This window comes from Populus trichocarpa, chromosome 4 (assembly GCF_000002775.5).
Source record: "Populus trichocarpa isolate Nisqually-1 chromosome 4, P.trichocarpa_v4.1, whole genome shotgun sequence".
NCBI lineage: Eukaryota > Viridiplantae > Streptophyta > Magnoliopsida > Malpighiales > Salicaceae > Populus > Populus trichocarpa.
The window spans coordinates 3,982,214-4,000,019 of record NC_037288.2 but is presented as its reverse complement, the minus strand read 5'-3'; the positions used below and the strand labels follow the sequence as shown (position 1 = coordinate 4,000,019).

Sequence of the window (17,806 nt, the reverse complement as noted above, 5' to 3'; positions counted from 1 at the left end):
ACTCTGTTGCTCTTTGGAGGTGAAGGAAAGAGGGTCACTACAAGATTTACCGATGGAATTTTTTCATCAGCGTAAGACACATATTTCGTCGGTAATTAATTTACCGACGGAATCACTAACAAAAATGCTCCGTCAGTGAATCTTTCGTCGGTAATTTTTTGTCCATCGGTAAATCCGTTGGTAATAAAAAAAAATTTATCTGTTTCATTTCGTCGGTATATCCCTCAGTAATAATATTTTTTATTACCAACAGATTTACCGATGGAATTTCCGTCGGTAATTCCATCGGTAATTATTTAAAAACATTTTTAAAAAAATTCATTTTATAAAATTATAAAATAATTAAATTAACATAAATTAACACTGTATAATATATACTCAAAATTCTTGGAAAAAAGAATAAGAAAATCAACTCAAACAAATTTGCAACAAATAAATAAAACAAAAAAATAAATTCAACTAAAAAAATTCATATGAAAAAAATGAAGTTGCAATTGCTAAAAATTTAAAAATCCTATAAATAAATCTACTAAAAATTGATCTCATATGAAAAAAAAATCTCACAACAACATTTATACAATTATTAAGAACAAAAACAATTAAAAATAAAATAAAAAACAAATATAGTGAAAAAAATCATGAAAAAAGAAGAAAAAAGAAAAATCTTACCTTAATGTAGTTGCAAGTGAAGCTAAGGAGAGAAAAAAAATTTCGTTAAGCATATTAATTAAAAAAAAAAAACTTACCTTAATGTAGTTGCAAGTGAAGCTAAGGAGAGAAAAAAAATTTCGTTAAGCATATTAATTAAAAAAAAAACTAAGAGGATAAAAGAAGAAAGAATAAGAAGACATACTCAAGCATGGAGGAAAAGAGAAGGAGATGGTGAGAGAAAAGAAGAGAAAGAAATAGATAAGAAATGATGTTTTTAACATATAGTGAAGAAGAAGACATACCTTAATGATGTTTTTTACATATAGTGAAGAAGAAGAAGAAGAAGAATAAGAAATGGGTCTGTCTCTTGTGAAATAAGAGGATTCAGGCTTTTTATTGGGGCGCGTTACCGACGGATAATTGAATATTAATATTTTTTAATTATTCCGCCAATAATTTCATCGGTAATATTTAATTTAAATGTAAAAAGTTTACAGAAACCGCCAAAAAAATTACCGACGATTTTTCAATCCGTCGGTGATTCCATCTGAAATATTTAAATGAAAATTTTAAATTAATTGAATTTTTTCAGAAAACCGCCAAATAACACCGACAACTTTTCAATCCGTCGGTGATTTTGTCCGTAAAGAACAACAATTAACAGTGCAATTGGAAAGTGAACAGTTCTGGAGCTCTCTGGAAAATACCGACGGACAATTCCGTCGGTGATTCCCTTTGTAATTGACACGATGAACAGTGTTCACATTTTTACCAATGGAATTACCGACGAAAGATGTTCCGTCGGTAATTCCGTTGGTAAAAATGACACGTCATCATTTTTTTTTTGCTTTGTTTTAATTTTTATTCCCACGGTATAATTCCCTCAGTATATACCGAGGGAATATTTCCGTCGGTAAAATCCCTTGAAAATTTACCGACGGAAATATTTCCTCGGTATTTCCGTTTATATTTATTAATTTTCTGGTAGTGGGTGTTGTGTTTTATTTTTTAAGATGAGAATCCACTGGGGTTCGCCCCCAATGGATGCCTGGTTAAAATTAGCAGCAATTTATTAGCATTCTTAGCTAAGTTTAGAATTCTTGGTGTTCATTGTTATAGTGCCAACTCGATAGAGTCGTCTTGAATATTTGATGGTCGGGAAAACAGACCATGAGTGCCGATCGCAAGGAGAAAATGGGGAAGGTGAAAAGAGAAGCCGTCGCTAGTGGCAACTTCAAAGAAACTCTTGTATAGTTTCCCATAAGACGTGTGTGTGTCTTTTCCATGGAATGTCTCCTTTTTCCTCTCTTTTTTAATTATTATATTGTCTTCCCTATACAAATTTCCTTTTGGCTTCTTGAAATTTCAAACTCCAAAGCTGAGAACGATGTAAATGATGGTGCGCTACGGTTCTTCGAAGAAGAGAAAAAAGAGGGAAAATTTGACATGCCAACTTTCACAATTGACTTTCCTATGAACCCTCCCTCCGATTGGCTGCATGACTCTCATCATTAAATTTTTTTATCTACCTGGTCTGCTTGGAGGTTAGGATAGTTCTCCAGAACATTCTAATATGGACGGAGGCTCCTGCCTCGTCAAATGGCATTTGGACACAGCGCTCGCCTTGGACTTTGTATTGATAAATTCTTATTTTAGAAAGAGAGAAGAGCCCTCCCTCAATCACGACAGTTTCTGCTAGCCAGGTTGGTATTATTTTCAAATCACCATTGATTATTCCTTGACATCTTTTGCCGCTCTTCTTTTTTGTGTTAAAATCTATCCTTTTGTTGGTACATGCATTAGATTAATAAGAGTGTAATATTACGTGAGCGCAAGTCTTTCAGCTTGGGGACTTTCCACCTAGTCAAAAAGGCAGATTCTACATTTCTTTGGCCAAATATTGTTTGTGGCTACATTTAGTAATACCCAATAGAACGTTAATGTCCAAATGGATCAGCTGTCATCGAATCAATTTTATATGCCGACACTATTTCTATACAACAATATATACCGACAGATAATTAAGCGACCCATGAAATAAGATTTACCCAAACTCCATGCAATTGAACCATTAACAAGCTCATTGAAGAATCTATACAACTTACATGCATGACTGGTGGGCAATAGTTACTAACAGTAAATGAACCAAAAATGGCATACCAAGAAGGGGAGAAAACATAGGCGACAGCACTACTAAGATACCGAGTCAGATGTTAACACAAATGACCAACAGAAGAAAGGTGGCTGGAATAAATCCTTCCCAAACCTCTCCACTTTTCTTCCCTTTTTTCATCTTTGGTGAAAAAAATGAGATTCTGAGATTTTGACGGTATACAAAAAAGATTTTAGTAAATTTATATTTAATAAACATCAAGCATAAGCTTCTGAAAGAAGAAAGTATATTTGTAAACAATAATCGATGAAGCTCAAGCTAAACCCTAAATATCAAACTACCTAAGCTAATAGAGTTCTCTTTCTTTACACTTTCTACAAACAATAACCTCAGTACCCTTACATGGGTATAAAAATATCACCTTCAGTACCTTCCTACTCCAAACCTACGTAAAAGAGCATCACGGCAAAGCTTCCAAAGAACTTGGCTTCATTATCTTTTTTACTAAAGAAGCCATTCACCTTTCTTCTTTTTCTCACTAAAATCTCCGTCTAATAATAATAATAATAATTTATATGAGGGTTACACCACAAAAGAAGCAACAACCATGCACTCGGGATGAGTCTTTGTCATTTCTGCTCTACCAAATGCTCTTTCTGATCACATCACTGCTTTCTCTGAAGCTTTCCTTTGCTTGTCTCTGCAGCTAACCTAATATAGGAAGACCCGTCACCCTGAACAACCAAATTGGGGAGAAATTGAGGTGGGATTTCACTGCTATGATTCCCATGATCATAAGAAATATAAGCTCGATTATAGAACTGATCAAGGAGGCCTGTACTGTTCTTGGCTAGGGGGTGAATATTATCAATATGATCACCACTTTGATTTGTCGATTTATTGTCAATTGAATCCTTAATGCTTGAACTACATTGTCTAGGCTGAGTTTGATAGAAAACTTTTGAAACCACTAACTCTCCATCTTTCTCTTCTTCGTTGTTTCCAAGATGGTATTGGTGCATTACCCAGTTTGTCTTTTCAGGTTTCCTTTGCCTACCATAATTGGTGTAAAGCACCAGAATTTTTTTGAATCCCTTCACTGTCCCGCCAGCAAAAACTGGCCTGGTCTTGCCTGTTTTGTGCCATCTGGTTTCACTTCCATCGTCATCAGTGTGCACCTTTCTGCGTTTTCTAGTTCCGGTTGTGTATGCCTTTGATGGTCGATGAAAGAAGTGGCGGATTTGGCCATCATTGCTTACTCCTGCATGATAAGAACGACCAGAAGACAGGAAATCATTAAATAATATTACATGGGTGAAGCAGTTTTCTTGCATATATAAAAATGATAAATTGGTACTAGAATAACCAAATCATTGGCATTAAGAGGGCGTTTGGCATTGCTGTTGGAAAGCACTTTTCAAAAAATTTGAATTTTTTTTTTTTTTTTTTTTTGCTTTGAAGTAATATGTTTTTGATGTTTTCAAATCATCTTGATGTGCTGATCTCAAAAATGATTTTTAAAAAATAAAAAAATATTGTTGGCATACTTTTCTGAGTGAAAAGCACTTTGAAAAGCAACCACAACCACACTCCCAAACACCCTCTAATTTTTATTTGACATGATATGGAAGAGATCACACGTACAAACTGTAAGAAATACGTCACATTTTGTGTTCTGAGTAGAAAAAATGCTTCCATAGAATCCTCAAATAGCCTCAATGATACGTTGATGCTAATTATTAATGGCTTGATTAGAAGTGATGGATTCAAATGATGGAATGATAAGAAATGACCTGTTAGAGAGGAAATTACCAACACAAAATTAATTTTTATAGCCTACTTAACTGTAAAATACTCAGTTGAATTGGTCAAGTAAGAAAAGTAATTAAGAAAAACCATGCATATGCTGCTTTTACATGTTTCTTTCTTTCTTTCTTTCCGATATACATAACATGGAAGCATTGTTTAAAACCCAAAACCCATTATATATATAAATCAGCCTTTATAGCCCCTCAAAAAAAAAAAGTGTCGACCTTTAGAGTAAGAAAGAGCTACTAGCAAGAGAAAAAACACCTTAATTTTGGAGTTGCTTCCATACCCACCAATTTTCTTATTAAATGAAACTGAGAAAGCAAGCTAATCAACCATCATGTAAACAAGCTCTAGGCATCGTAATCTTTATTCAAAGGTTTGTTTCTGCTAAACCCTTCTAATAGCGGCTTAGCAAGTGTCCCATGTTAAGAAAACCCCAAATCAAAAGCTAGGAAAAGAGTGGAAAAGGAGAAAAACAAGTACCGCTTACCTGGTAGCTTCTCAGGATGAGAGTAGCAAATTCCATTCTCCCCCTCTATTGTTGGGATAAATTCATCAATTAGAGGATGAAGTTTACGCCTATCTGATAACACCTTTGCTTCTAAATGTTCAAGTATTTCTTGGTCCGTCGGATCAAACTTCACTCCCGCTGGTAGTCCCGGCAAATCATGAATTATACCACCCTACACACACACACACACACACACACACATATAAATTAAAAACGAAAACAAAAGATAAAATAAAATCACAACAAGAAGGAAACAGTACTAAGTTCCACACAGCACAGCGTATAGTATACCTGATCTTGAATTTCAAAATTATGGCCACATGAAGGGCAAGTTATCCTTCGAATTTCTTCTGTTTTTGCAGCGACAAAAGTATCTTCTTTCGGGTTACTTGTGACTAATTGAATGACTCGTTCATCTTCTGAGTTATTATTGCACCATGTCATCTCTATATTTTTTATCTTATTCCCATCCCACAAAGGAATTTTCCCTCTCGTCTCCTCCACTTCCAAGCTTGCTTATCCCCTCAAAAACAAGAAAAGGAAAAGGAAAAAGAAATAAGAAAAAAACTAACAAGAAAAGAAGAGGAAGTATGATCTACATAGAGTATACAGTTAGCCAAAGCAAAGAAAATTTGTCTTCTACTAAAGCACGTTTTTTGAGCATGTTACTCGAATATTGCCCACTTATTGAATCTTGATCTATATACGTTAGGCAAAGGAATTTAATTCTTCTACACCTTTTCTTGCTTCTTTGATTTATTTTTGTGCACTGAATAAACATATACCTGTAACTAGCTAGCGATTCTTGCACGGAGAGAGATAGAGAATTTGATAAAGGCCAACTATAAAAGAAAGCCAAGAGAGAGAGAGACCGCGGAGAGAGACTGGAATTTCTTGAAATACAAAAGGTTACTTGGACGTCAAGTTTGCTGTGATATTGTATATACGTCTGTATCAAGAATAAATGCAGTCTTCTTTGCTTTTAGGGTATGTCTAGAACTAGGGTTAATTAATTTAATATTAATGTATTAACAATTAATATTTTTAGGAATGTTAATTAGTAACAAACCTAATCTAAATTAGAGGGGTCTTAATTTTGAGTGGGAATAGGGCAAACCGAATATTCCATTTTATTCTAGGACATTTCACCTCTTTGAGAGATATAATAAAAAAAAAAAAAAAAAAAGATATTTTAGCTCCAATGTCAACCTAGAGTCTGCTTAAAGCTATGTAAAAATTAATTTGTGGAACTGTATTTTTCCCAACAAATATGAAAATAACAGCGAGCTAGCTGTTTGCATGTGTGGGTGTGTGTGTTACACCTACTTTGTGTACGTATATGTGTGTATATATACTAATTCTTTTCTTTACGTACACTTCACATATGTGAATTGATGTTTTAATTCATATCTTTTAGGTAATTAATTAATTGTATTTTGATATATTGTATTTCAAGTTTCAGATATTATTTTATTTTTTAATTTCTTATCCCTGCATATAGCAGCCTACGGATGACTAATTGATCCATTCTTATGTGTTATTCTGTATTTAACAAAAAAAATTAATTAAAAAGTGAATTCATCATTCCATTTGGGTTTGTGTGTTGCATCTAAATTTACTTTAAATATTAATTTGGTTTGATTAAAAAAATAATAATTTAACTCAAGTTAATTAATTTTTTAAAATAATATTTATATTAAAATTTTTAAATTAAATAGTCATTTTATCAAATCATCATTAACATCGATTTAAATTAAAATTTAATTCTTATCTAAATTATAAAAAAAATTTATAAATCAAACTGAATTCAATAATTATAAATTTAGGAACCGATAAAGTAAGGGTGTGTTTGGAAGTATAGTAGTGGTTGTTTTTCAAAGTATTTTTTATTTTAAAATACATTAAAATAATATTTTTTTTATTTTTTAAAAATTATTTTTGACATCAGAGTATATCAAAATGATCTGAAAAAATTAAAAAAATATTAATTTAAAAAAAAAAAAAAATTAAATTAAATTTTTAAAAAACATTTCTAATGCCAAATACACTGTTGATTTATTTTCTTGGTGCTGGTCGTTTCAACCGTACATGTGGAAGCTAAACATAATGAGGATGTGATTGGTGACAGGCTGGCGAGCGTATTGAAGTTAAAAAAGCATAGGATTATTATTTTGCAGGAAGTGATAGCCGACAATGACATCATGTCATGGATAATACTAAAATGTTAGAAGAGCTTCTCAAAGAAGCTAAGCAACAGAAGCTTATGCGTTAAGGTTTTTAAGCATTAACTTTAACGTATGGGTTATACAATTATTATTTTTATGAGAATTTAAACACGTGTTAAATATTATTTTTTAAAATATTTTTATTTATTTTTATTTAAAAATATATTAAAAAAATTAAAAATTTTATTTTTTATATTAACATATTAAAACTATTTAAAAACATGAAAAAAAATAATTTAAAACTAAAACAAATCCAAAAACACACGGCTGGTTTCCTCTATTAAGTATTAACATATGACATACAGAGGGGTTCTTCCCTAACCGTCCTCTCCTTATGCTTTGGCTTCTTCATCACTCTTCTCGTGTGTGCCCATACATATTTACACACGTGTAAGTGTGCCTACGTATATATCTTGAAAATCATAGCTTAATTAATATTTTAAAAATATATTTTAATTCAAAAAATTTAATTATTCTAAAAAATTTTAAGAAAGAATTGTATATTAACTGTAATATTAATAATGTTAAATAAATTTGCTTCTCAAGTTCAAATCTTAGAGGAGATTTAGAAAAACAAACATAGAAAGAAGGAGGTTAATCCTTAAATTAAACCTCATTAAAAATAATATTTTAGACTCCATAAATACCATAATAATTATATTAAAAAAATAATAATCATAAATTCGCATGCGCGTACAATGGCATGTATCGACATATTTATTACAAAGTTATGTGTAAATTATTCTTCGATGATTTAATTGTTTGGATTGAAATAATCATTGAATATAATATTAGTTTTATTAATTAAATAATTATTATTTTTAATTAAAATTAAAAAATTTTGAGAGTATTTAGATGTCAAAAATTAATCTCAATCCAAAAGTTTAAATTTTTAGGCTGAGATGATTTTTTGACATGGTATCAGAGATTTGATAATCAAATGGTCTCAAGTTCGAATCTCACTATCCCTATTTATTTGATAAAAATTAAACACAAGGTAATGTAGGTCTATGCAAGTTTCAAGCTCAAATAATTTTTACTTGAGTGGATATATTAGATAATAACATAAATCATTTTTAAAAACTTCACCTAACAATTAAAAATTTATATTAAGATGATTTTTTAATGATAATATTCAACTGTCATTTACATTTTGTTTCCAAGGAACCATAGATTGCAAAGGAAGCTTTTTATTTTTATTTTTTTAGTAACGGTCAGGTGGAAATCCTACGATGAAGGCTTTGGATCCATTTAAGAATTGAGATTGTGGTTTCCTGGTCTTAATTAAAGATTAGAGATAACAAATAATATTATAAATTAATTCGTTGATGATTAGAGATATCATTATCGAGTCGAGTCAATTAATAATCGATAGCTTCTCTGCGAAGTCGTCGAATATGGGAAAATTATATGTGAACGGCAAAATTAAATTAATTAATTAATTATTTCAGCGTTTACACATGTGGGTTCCGAGATGCATATCTGAGATGCGTTTGCTTTATCATGACAGGTTTAAAAGTATATCTTAAAATATATTTTATTTGAAAATATATTAAAATAATATTTTTTTTATTTTTTTAAAATTAATTTTAATATTATTATATTAAAATGAACTAAAAACACCAAAAATATTAATTTTAAATAAAAAAAATTAATTTTTTTAAAATTGCTTTTAAAACACAAAAATAAATAATGCATAATACATGGAATGAAACGAGTTTGAATAGTAACAGTTCGGGATTACTATAGCTTTTATTTTTAGAGTTTTTTAAAAAGTATATTAATCTTAAAAAAAAATTAATTGTTTTAATATTTTTTAATTATTTTAATGTATTAATATCAGAAATTTAAAAGAATATATATATATATAATATTATTTTAATATATTTTTAACTAAGAAATATTTTACACCATAATGACTTGCATTATGTCCGCCAATCATTTTTTATATAGCAGTCGAATGCCAAATATGATTCACTGTAATTAATGAAATACGTAATTGAGAATTATAGAAAATCATCATATAAATAAATGTGGCGGTTACATTTTTTGTTTTTTTATGGAAATTCATGAAATCCATATTTTATCACTTATATATTTATTGACATATCAATTCGTATGGGAATTTAGTTTAAAAAGAATTTGTTCGTATGGTTCAAAATAAGGGAGGAAAGAAATTTAAATTATAATTAATTTCATTAGTTTTCCTCTCAAAAAAGGAGAGATTGGTAAGCGTACCAAAATTTTCTCTCTTTCCCATTTCCCATGTTAGATTTAAAAAAAAAAAAAAAAAAAGGTATTGCCCTTATGAGGATGCTAAAAGAGATACTTGAAAACCAAGAAAGAAATAGGAACACTTATATATATTCAATGGTTGCAAAACACATAAAACCATATGTTCCTTACAAAACCATGGTAGAAATGATGGACGAGTCAAGTTTTCGTTCTAACAACGTGTATGGAGTTAGAATTTTTAAAATTGTTAAAAATATTTGATTAATTGTATTCAAACTGATAATTTTTTAAATCTGTAATAAATATTTGATTTTTTATTAGAATTTTTAAAATTAAAAATTAAAAAAATTATTGACTAAATTACCAATGGACTAACTCCATCGGAAATTTCCAGAGAGTTGATAAACAATTACATGAAATGTCACTCATAATTTCAGACGGAATCATCGACGGAAGAAATCCCTTAGAGAGTTTGAAAAAAATTACAGGAAATTCCATCTACAATATGTACTTATCGATGAGTTAATTCTATCGGTAATATAAAAATAAATCACCGATAGAATTACAAACAATATTTTTTGTCAGTGATATGTTACACACACCGATGAAAATACCAACAGAATGATCCAGAACTGTTATTTTTTTATATGTTTTTCCCGTCTGTAATTCTGTCGATGATTATATTACTGATGGAATAACTGACATAATATAAATCATTGACAATACATTTCCGAGCAAATAGTAGTTGTTCGTAATTCCATCAATAAAAGTATTTCCGATAAAGTAAGTGTCTAAAATCAAAGGAATAATCCATCAGTAATATGCAAAATTATGGCAGTGAAACTCTAAAGTGCTTTAAAATAGGTCAATAAAAACCAATAATAAAAATTTATCAAATATTAAATTAGATCTTTGTTTATATATGTGGGTGTGATCCTTTATTATTGTTTTGTTTTACCATTTACTCTTTTAGAAGAAAGAATTCCTAAAATATGTGTTATTCCTTTTTATATCGCTACTTATATTAAAAGAAGACTTCTTTAAACAAAATAACCCAGAATCTTTTTATTCGCGAGTATATTTTTAATTTTTATGTATATCACACATAATTAAAATAAAATTTATAAAATTATACTAAAATCTAATAATTTTTTAAATTGGATTTTTGTTATTTTTTATAGGGTACCCTTGATGATTATTTCTTATATTATATTTGACTCATTTAGAGAAAATGATATATCCCGTCAAACCCTGATAATATTTAAAAGAATTTCTTAGCTAAAATATAAAATAAAAGTTGTATTTGTGTTTATATTTTTAATATTTGCCTCATATCTATTAAAAATGAAAGTGAAGTCTTTAAAACAAAACAATTTCTAAAAACTATAACGCTAATGTAATCATGTTAAAATTTTGTGGAGTCTTGATTAAAATCTTTATTTAATTTTTACATTATATATTCTTTTATATATAGAAGGTTTTATTCAAATGTTTTATTCCTATATAGTATCTTATAAAAAGATTATTTTCTCACAATTAATTTTTATATTTTTATATTTTATTGATACAATTGAAGTGAAAGGATACAAGTATGTATAAAGGAATAGCATCATAAATGGTATAATCACACATCACAAAACTTTTATTCATATATGTTGTTAAATTATTCATTGCTATTTTGTAGAGATGACAATACGTATCTATAAATTATGTTTCTTTATATTCATACTCTACTATTTACTTATAAGATAAAAAAATATATATTGATATTCATATCATATTCATCGAATTTTAAATATTCATTGTACAACTATTATTTATTACTCAACAAAAAATAAAATAGTAATATATATACATTAAATGATAAGATTATAACTGTTATACACAAATACTATATTGTATCAATATTGAAATATGTATAATATCCATATTATATTCATTACTTATCTGTAAGGTAATTATATGTAAAAAAAATAAAAAAACTCAACCATTCAGGTCTATTCAAGTTGATATTCATCATATTCGGATTAAATTATCATCCTTACTCTTCTAATTAAGTTTGAAATCTCAAAATCTTAGAGTTCAATAAAATCTTATTCTCTTATAACACATGTTTTTATCTATTTATTTATTTTAGTAAATGGTAGATATAAATTAACAAATACCTTTTGAAAATTCGTTAACCAAACCCAACTGTCAAATAAACGTAAGGCAGTGTAAATGACAAACCCATAGCCACGGCACGGCTTATTTTCCTCTAGATTGCGAACCCACGGTTTAGTGAGACCCACTTCCCCTTCCCTGTGACTTGCTAGTCATGAGACGGTTTACATTTTTCCATATCAAATAATTGTGGAATATGAAAAAAAAAAAAAAAAAAAAAAAAAAAAAAAAACAGGTTGGCTAAGATAGAGGGAGTCAGTGTATAACATTCTAAAGGAAAAAAAAAAAAGTTTCCAGTTTTATAATTATATAACGTAAAAATATGGCAACAACGAACGGGTGGTGAATGATCACCCAATCGAAAATGGTGGCTGTTTCCTTCTTAAAGATGGCCATCATGATTTAATAATTAAATTCGGATTGGGATCACAATAATATGAAAATGATCGGATACATTTTACAGAAGCAAGTCAATCCAAACGACAGCCAAAATAAAGTGTTTTCTTCTTAGATGCTGTTTGTTTATAGAAAAGTAAATTTTTTTTTTAAATGGTTTTTTTGAAAAATAAATTCTGGGAAAGTAAAGTATTTTTCGATGTTTGAGAGTGTAATAAAAACTAAGTTGGAAAACATTTTCCAGTGTTTAGTTATGTTATGGAAAATGAGCTGAAAAATAGCTTATTAATGTTTTTTTTTCAAGTTTATTAAAATAATAAGGAACAAATCTTACAAATTAAAAAGTTGAATGAGAATGAAATTGAAAATAAATCTAATTTCATAAATTATCTCAAATAAAATAAACTATAATCAAAATAATAGAGATCAAATCTAACAGATAAAAAAATTAAAAGATGATGAAATTAAAATAATTATAATTATAATTTCATAAATTATTTTAAATAAAATAAGTAACAATCAAAAGAATAAGGACCAAATTTGATAGATAAAAAAATTTAATTTAAAAAATGATAAGAAAAAAGTAAATAACAATCATAAAAATAAGGACCAAAGTTAATATAAAAATCAAATTAAATCAAATTTTAAGGGATGAATTTGAAAAAAAAAGATTCAATCAAAATATCTAGCAATCAAAAGTTTGAGGACCAAATTTGACATAATCAACAAATAATATGATATTTTTAAATTTTTCACAACTTCTTGAAAGTGTTTTCTGCCCAAAATAAAAGGAAAATACTTTCCTGAAAATCAAGCCAAATTTTCCTTTGACAGGAAAGTGTTTTTCGTTGACCAACTTTTCTAATGGTAAATAAACACAGGAAAGTTTGGAAAATAGTTTCCTGAAAATCACTTTCTGGAAAACAAACTCACGCTTTATGAAGGTCCAATTTAAGATATATAATGAAAAAATTTATGAACTTTTTTAATTTGCATATGGATGTTTTATTTCTAATTTAGTTCATGTGTCAAAGCTAGGCTAAGAATTAACAAAAACAATTAAATAGCATGAGGTCGGGTTAATTATTTCTTGTTAATAGTAAATTAGATTAATCTATTTTGTTAATCACTTGGTTAATAACTTCATATGGTAACTTAGTTGGTTAACGCATATAATTTAGTTAAGATTACATATTTGATTCGTACTAGGAGCAAAATTGATTTCATTTTATATACAATAGATAAACAACCTATTGTTTATATATTTTTATATGTTTTTTTTTTTAAAGGTAGATAACTTGGTCATGGCCCACACATTTGGGTTTTCTGTAACAATTCTCTTAGGTTTGTGATCCTTATTTATGATCTTTTGATATTTTTTTTCTAATTCTATCTTTTAATGTGAGCTTTATATATATATATATATATATATATATATATAAAAGTTTTATCTTTTTTTTTGGATTCAAGGAAACCCCACCCTCCGGAAAGCGCACTTTGTGGGCCCAGATGAGCGAGTAAAACCCCGGTTGTCCCAGGCTCTTACAAGAGGTGCACGCCCTGACTCGAACTCGAGACCTGCTGTGCAGAGTATACAAGTTTTATCATTCAATAATTTTTTGTCTTTTTTATTTTTTTATTAATTTTATCATTTAATATTGAATTGATAGTAAATTTGTTTTTTTTTATTTTTTATCATATAATAAAATAAAATAAAAATTAATTTGATCCACTGGAATCCATAATTAGGGTCATGGATTTGACGGGTTGAACAAGGCTAACTTGACTTATTTCTTTTTTTCCTTTAATTTTCTTTCTTTGTACATGCTTCCCCGACAAGATCATGTTGAGACAACTTTCAAGCGGTTTAATATAAGTGGCCGTTTGGTATTGTGGCTGCGGGTGAAGTTCACCCGCAGCCACAGATATTGTTGTTTGGTTAAGCAAAAAACACAATTTTATTTTGGTAGAACCCACCATAAACTGTGAATGTATCGCAGGTTTACCAAAAGCACAAGAAAGCAGCTCTTTGCTACTTATTGCGCGGATGAATCACATGAACAGTGTGGTCATGCTCCACTGTTCACGTAAATAGTGGAGACATTCTCCACTGTTCCGGCCAAACCGGGTCTGGTCAAAAGCTAAAAATGCATTGAACCGGGTCCGACCCAGTAAAATAAAAAAATTATTTTTTATTTTTAATTGTGTTTTATTCGAAAAACTAGTGTTAAACATTATTCAATGACACTACATAAATTAGACGGAGATCGCTTGATGACGTAGCATTTGCAGAATTTGATCGCAATCCCAATTTTGTTCCTGATTATATTTTACCTGATGTTGTTGCGCTCTTAAAAAACCAAGAAAACTGTAGTCCTTGTCGGATGTATTTCATACGTGATGGAATTGTAGATAGTTTAATGGAATAATAAAAAGTATTTTATATAAAGTATTATTTATTTCATGATATAATAGCAATAGTTAAATCTACAATATTTAAATTAAAAACTATCAATATTAATATATATTTTTAAAAATTAATTTATAACCTCAATTTGAAAAGCATTCTTAACCAAACACATTAAACTACTTTTTGTTCAACATCAATTTCAACTACAGTTTTAATGAAATATACATAAATACTAAATCAACCTCAACTATAAGTATTTTTTATAAAAATAATTTTTTTCAAACCATAACCACAAAAACTACCACAATACCAAACAGACTTTTTAACGTGAGCTAAGTAAAAAGTCGGATTGAGAGTTTTCAAATTTGAATTATTATAATAATTTAAAGAAAATACTGAAAAGTTTTTTATGGTCTAAATATTATTATTTTATGTTTCAGAATTGTTTTTGTAAAACCTGCACCGGAAAATAAACTAGTATTTTTATTGAACAAATGAAGGAAATGATTAGATAAAAGAAGAAGAAGAAGAAATAGAAGGAAGAAACAAATCCCCTTCAAAAAGATCTCCATTCAACACGGAAATTAACAAATTAATGAAACTCACCGCCCTATACTCAACGTCACCGGCCCACCATACCGCCCTATACTCAACGTCACCGGCCCACCTTCCTCCTCAACGGTCTCCCACTAGATATGTCTGAGTCCCACTTGAAGAATTTGAGTTCTTATAATCCAAGTTAAACATCCCCACAGTTCCAAGTTTCTAATTCAGTTGGCCCTTGTCACAATCTCCTAGAGAAAGCAAACTTTTCTAGACCGTATTAGTTGGCACATTAGGGTAGGCAGGTTGCTTTTGTTCCAATTTACCAATCAATTTTATACATATAAAAAAAAATCTCTCAAGTTGTTCAAACTTGGTTAATATTGGTAGATATAAATAAAACTTATTAATTTGAAATTATTTTTTTCTAAATTAATTGTTTCAGTGCTCTTTCAATTACTAGAATCAAAGAGATATTTCACTTTACGAATATCTTTTTAAATTTTATTAAATTTAATTTAAAAAACAGAAGAAAAAAAGATTTTTTTTAACATGGGTTATACTTTTATATATAAATTTTTAAAAAACAAATACTTTCTTTAATAACTATGTAAAACAATTACAACTGTTTCATAACTCTTTTAAATTATTGGGCCACACTTAATTCTCATAAATAGTTTAACCTAAAAAATCAACAATATCAAAAGAGAAACATCATAACATACATTTCTTCCGAACTTGGTTTCGAACTTGGTTAATATTGAAAGAGAAATTTAGTAACAAAGTCGTCCAATTTGAATTATGCATTCAGCACTTCAGTTTTTATATAATAAATATAGAATTATATTGGATACTTGATTTCATGTGACAAAAAAAGAGTCAAAAGTCATAATTGGTGCCACATCAAAATTTGACATTTTCTTCTTCTGTTCCAAGTAAGAATTTTGTTCACTTTGTAGAAGCTAGAAATCAAACACATCCCTCAATCTCCAAGTTACTTAAAATTGTAGCTACTTGAAACATGGTAGGCCTGCTCTTCCTAGAATTGTTAACACAAGCTGAGGCAACCTTAGCCAATCTAATAATTGCCCTCGTATCAGAAGGCTTCGCAAGTCTAAGATCCAATAGCTCACTAAGCCTCATTTCTTTAATCAAAGGCAATGCCCATCTAACAAGTAACCCTTCCTCAGCTCTTCTTCCAGTCAAAAGCTCCAACAAAACCACACCAAACCCATAAACATCACTTTCCTTGCAAGCTTCTCCCCTTCCATTACTCCAAAACTCATCATCCACATACCCCACAAGTCCCCTCTTTTCATTTGCTACCAAAGAAGATAACCCATAATCACTAACTCTAGCACACAACTTGTCATCTAATAAAACATTTGATGCCTTAAAACATCCATGAACAATGTTTGGTGCCATCCCTCCATGCAAGTATTCGAGTCCTCTAGCCGCCCCGGCCGCGATCCTTAAACGCCAGCTCCAATCCAATACTGATGACGCCCCATCAGAGTTTTCATGCAAATAATAATTCAAACTCACCGCACTAACAAATTCCATCACGATGATTCTCTCGCCAGGAGCCTGTGAAAATCCTAATATAGGGACTACGTTAGGATGCTGAGCCATAGAGAGTGTTTTGACCATTGAAGAGAACCCAAAACAAGCATTGCTCAGAACAAGGGAAGGGTGTATTCTCTTAACAGCAACTGGCTTCTGATCACTTGGTAATACAGCTGCATACACAGTACCTAAACGACCGGTACCAATAATTCTCCGATGATTAAACCCGTCTGTGGCAGCGTCGATATCTGTTGATGGATACCACTGTGCAGAAATCCTGGCAGCTGGAAGGCTTTCTTCCGATTCTACAGGTTTCTTTCTACAAAAAAATATGAGGACTAAACAAAGAATAACAACAAATGCTGCAAGAAGAGACAACATAAAATAATAAGCAATTTCCTGGCTGGGTTTCATATTTTGTGATCTAGACTATGGTTTTGATTGATAATTACTATGATCTCTATAGAGGCAAAGAAGGTTTGTACAAATTAACTGCTGCGTGAAGAAATCATCATTTTGTATATGGGGATTGAATTAATGCATGTTTGTGAGGGCAAATTTAGAAAGTGAAAACTGAGAGAAAGGGAAGTATCTATCTAATTTGTGTGTGCTTTGAAAATTGAGTTGTTTTGGTAAGAAAGTTGGATATCTATCCCATTAGTTTAGTTGCGTTGGTTCACGGTTGACTGCCTTCTTCTCATGCACTTCACAAATTATATATATATAAAAAGTAATACAGAGTAGAGTAGGTTTGTTTATGTGTTTAAATAGTGTTTTTTAAAAAAATTATTTTATTATTTTAATTTATTTTTTTAGATTATTTTGAAGTGTTGATGTTAAAATAATTTTTTAAAAAAATATTATTTTGATGTATTTTTAATCAAAAAATATTTTAAAAAATAATCATTACTACAATTTTAAATAATATCATGAGATTATTTCATATTCATAAAATGATGGGTTAAATTTATTTTACTTTTAAAGATATATAAATTATATCAATTTTTTTTTTTAAAAAAAAAAACTTTTCTTCATCAATTACATCTATGAACTAGTTAATTTTCATTTTAACTCATTAAATGGATAAAATGCTAGGAAAAGAATTAATAGAGAATAAGTTTTTGGGTAGAAATTGATAGACCTTACATATTTCAGGAGATTAAAAAAATTAAATTAACCCA

At 29.3% G+C, this 17,806-nt stretch overlaps 2 protein-coding genes across 2 annotated transcripts; both read right to left on the bottom strand.

The window, feature by feature from the left end:
* Positions 1-2,983: 2,983 nt before the first annotated feature.
* LOC18097491 (NAC domain-containing protein 73) lies at positions 2,984-6,033 on the bottom strand. The gene is made up of 4 exons (XM_024598533.2): positions 5,873-6,033; positions 5,379-5,610; positions 5,067-5,259; positions 2,984-4,025 (listed from the first exon to the last, which is right to left on the bottom strand). Exons 2-4 carry the CDS (start codon positions 5,529-5,531, stop codon positions 3,430-3,432), a joined length of 942 nt encoding a protein of 313 aa, XP_024454301.1. The 5' UTR covers positions 5,532-5,610; positions 5,873-6,033; the 3' UTR covers positions 2,984-3,429.
* A 9,665-nt stretch (positions 6,034-15,698) lies between these two features.
* On the bottom strand, positions 15,699-17,304 carry LOC7476370 (serine/threonine-protein kinase-like protein ACR4). Its single transcript, XM_002305739.4, has one exon. It carries the CDS (start codon positions 17,037-17,039, stop codon positions 16,029-16,031), a length of 1,011 nt encoding a protein of 336 aa, XP_002305775.3. The 5' UTR covers positions 17,040-17,304; the 3' UTR covers positions 15,699-16,028.
* Positions 17,305-17,806: the final 502 nt, after the last annotated feature.

Bases quoted from the DNA above. Each gene is read 5' to 3' on its own strand.
- LOC18097491 (XM_024598533.2), bottom strand. From the start codon at position 5,531: ATGACATGGTGCAATAATAACTCAGAAGATGAACGAGTCATTCAATTA. The intron at 5,260-5,378 runs GTATACTATACG...GTGTGTGTGTAG, and splicing joins ATTTTGAAATTCAAGATCAG to GGTGGTATAATTCATGATTT. The intron at 4,026-5,066 runs GTAAGCGGTACT...CTTATCATGCAG, and splicing joins TCATCCTGAGAAGCTACCAG to GAGTAAGCAATGATGGCCAA.
- LOC7476370 (XM_002305739.4), bottom strand. From the start codon at position 17,039: ATGAAACCCAGCCAGGAAATTGCTTATTATTTTATGTTGTCTCTTCTT.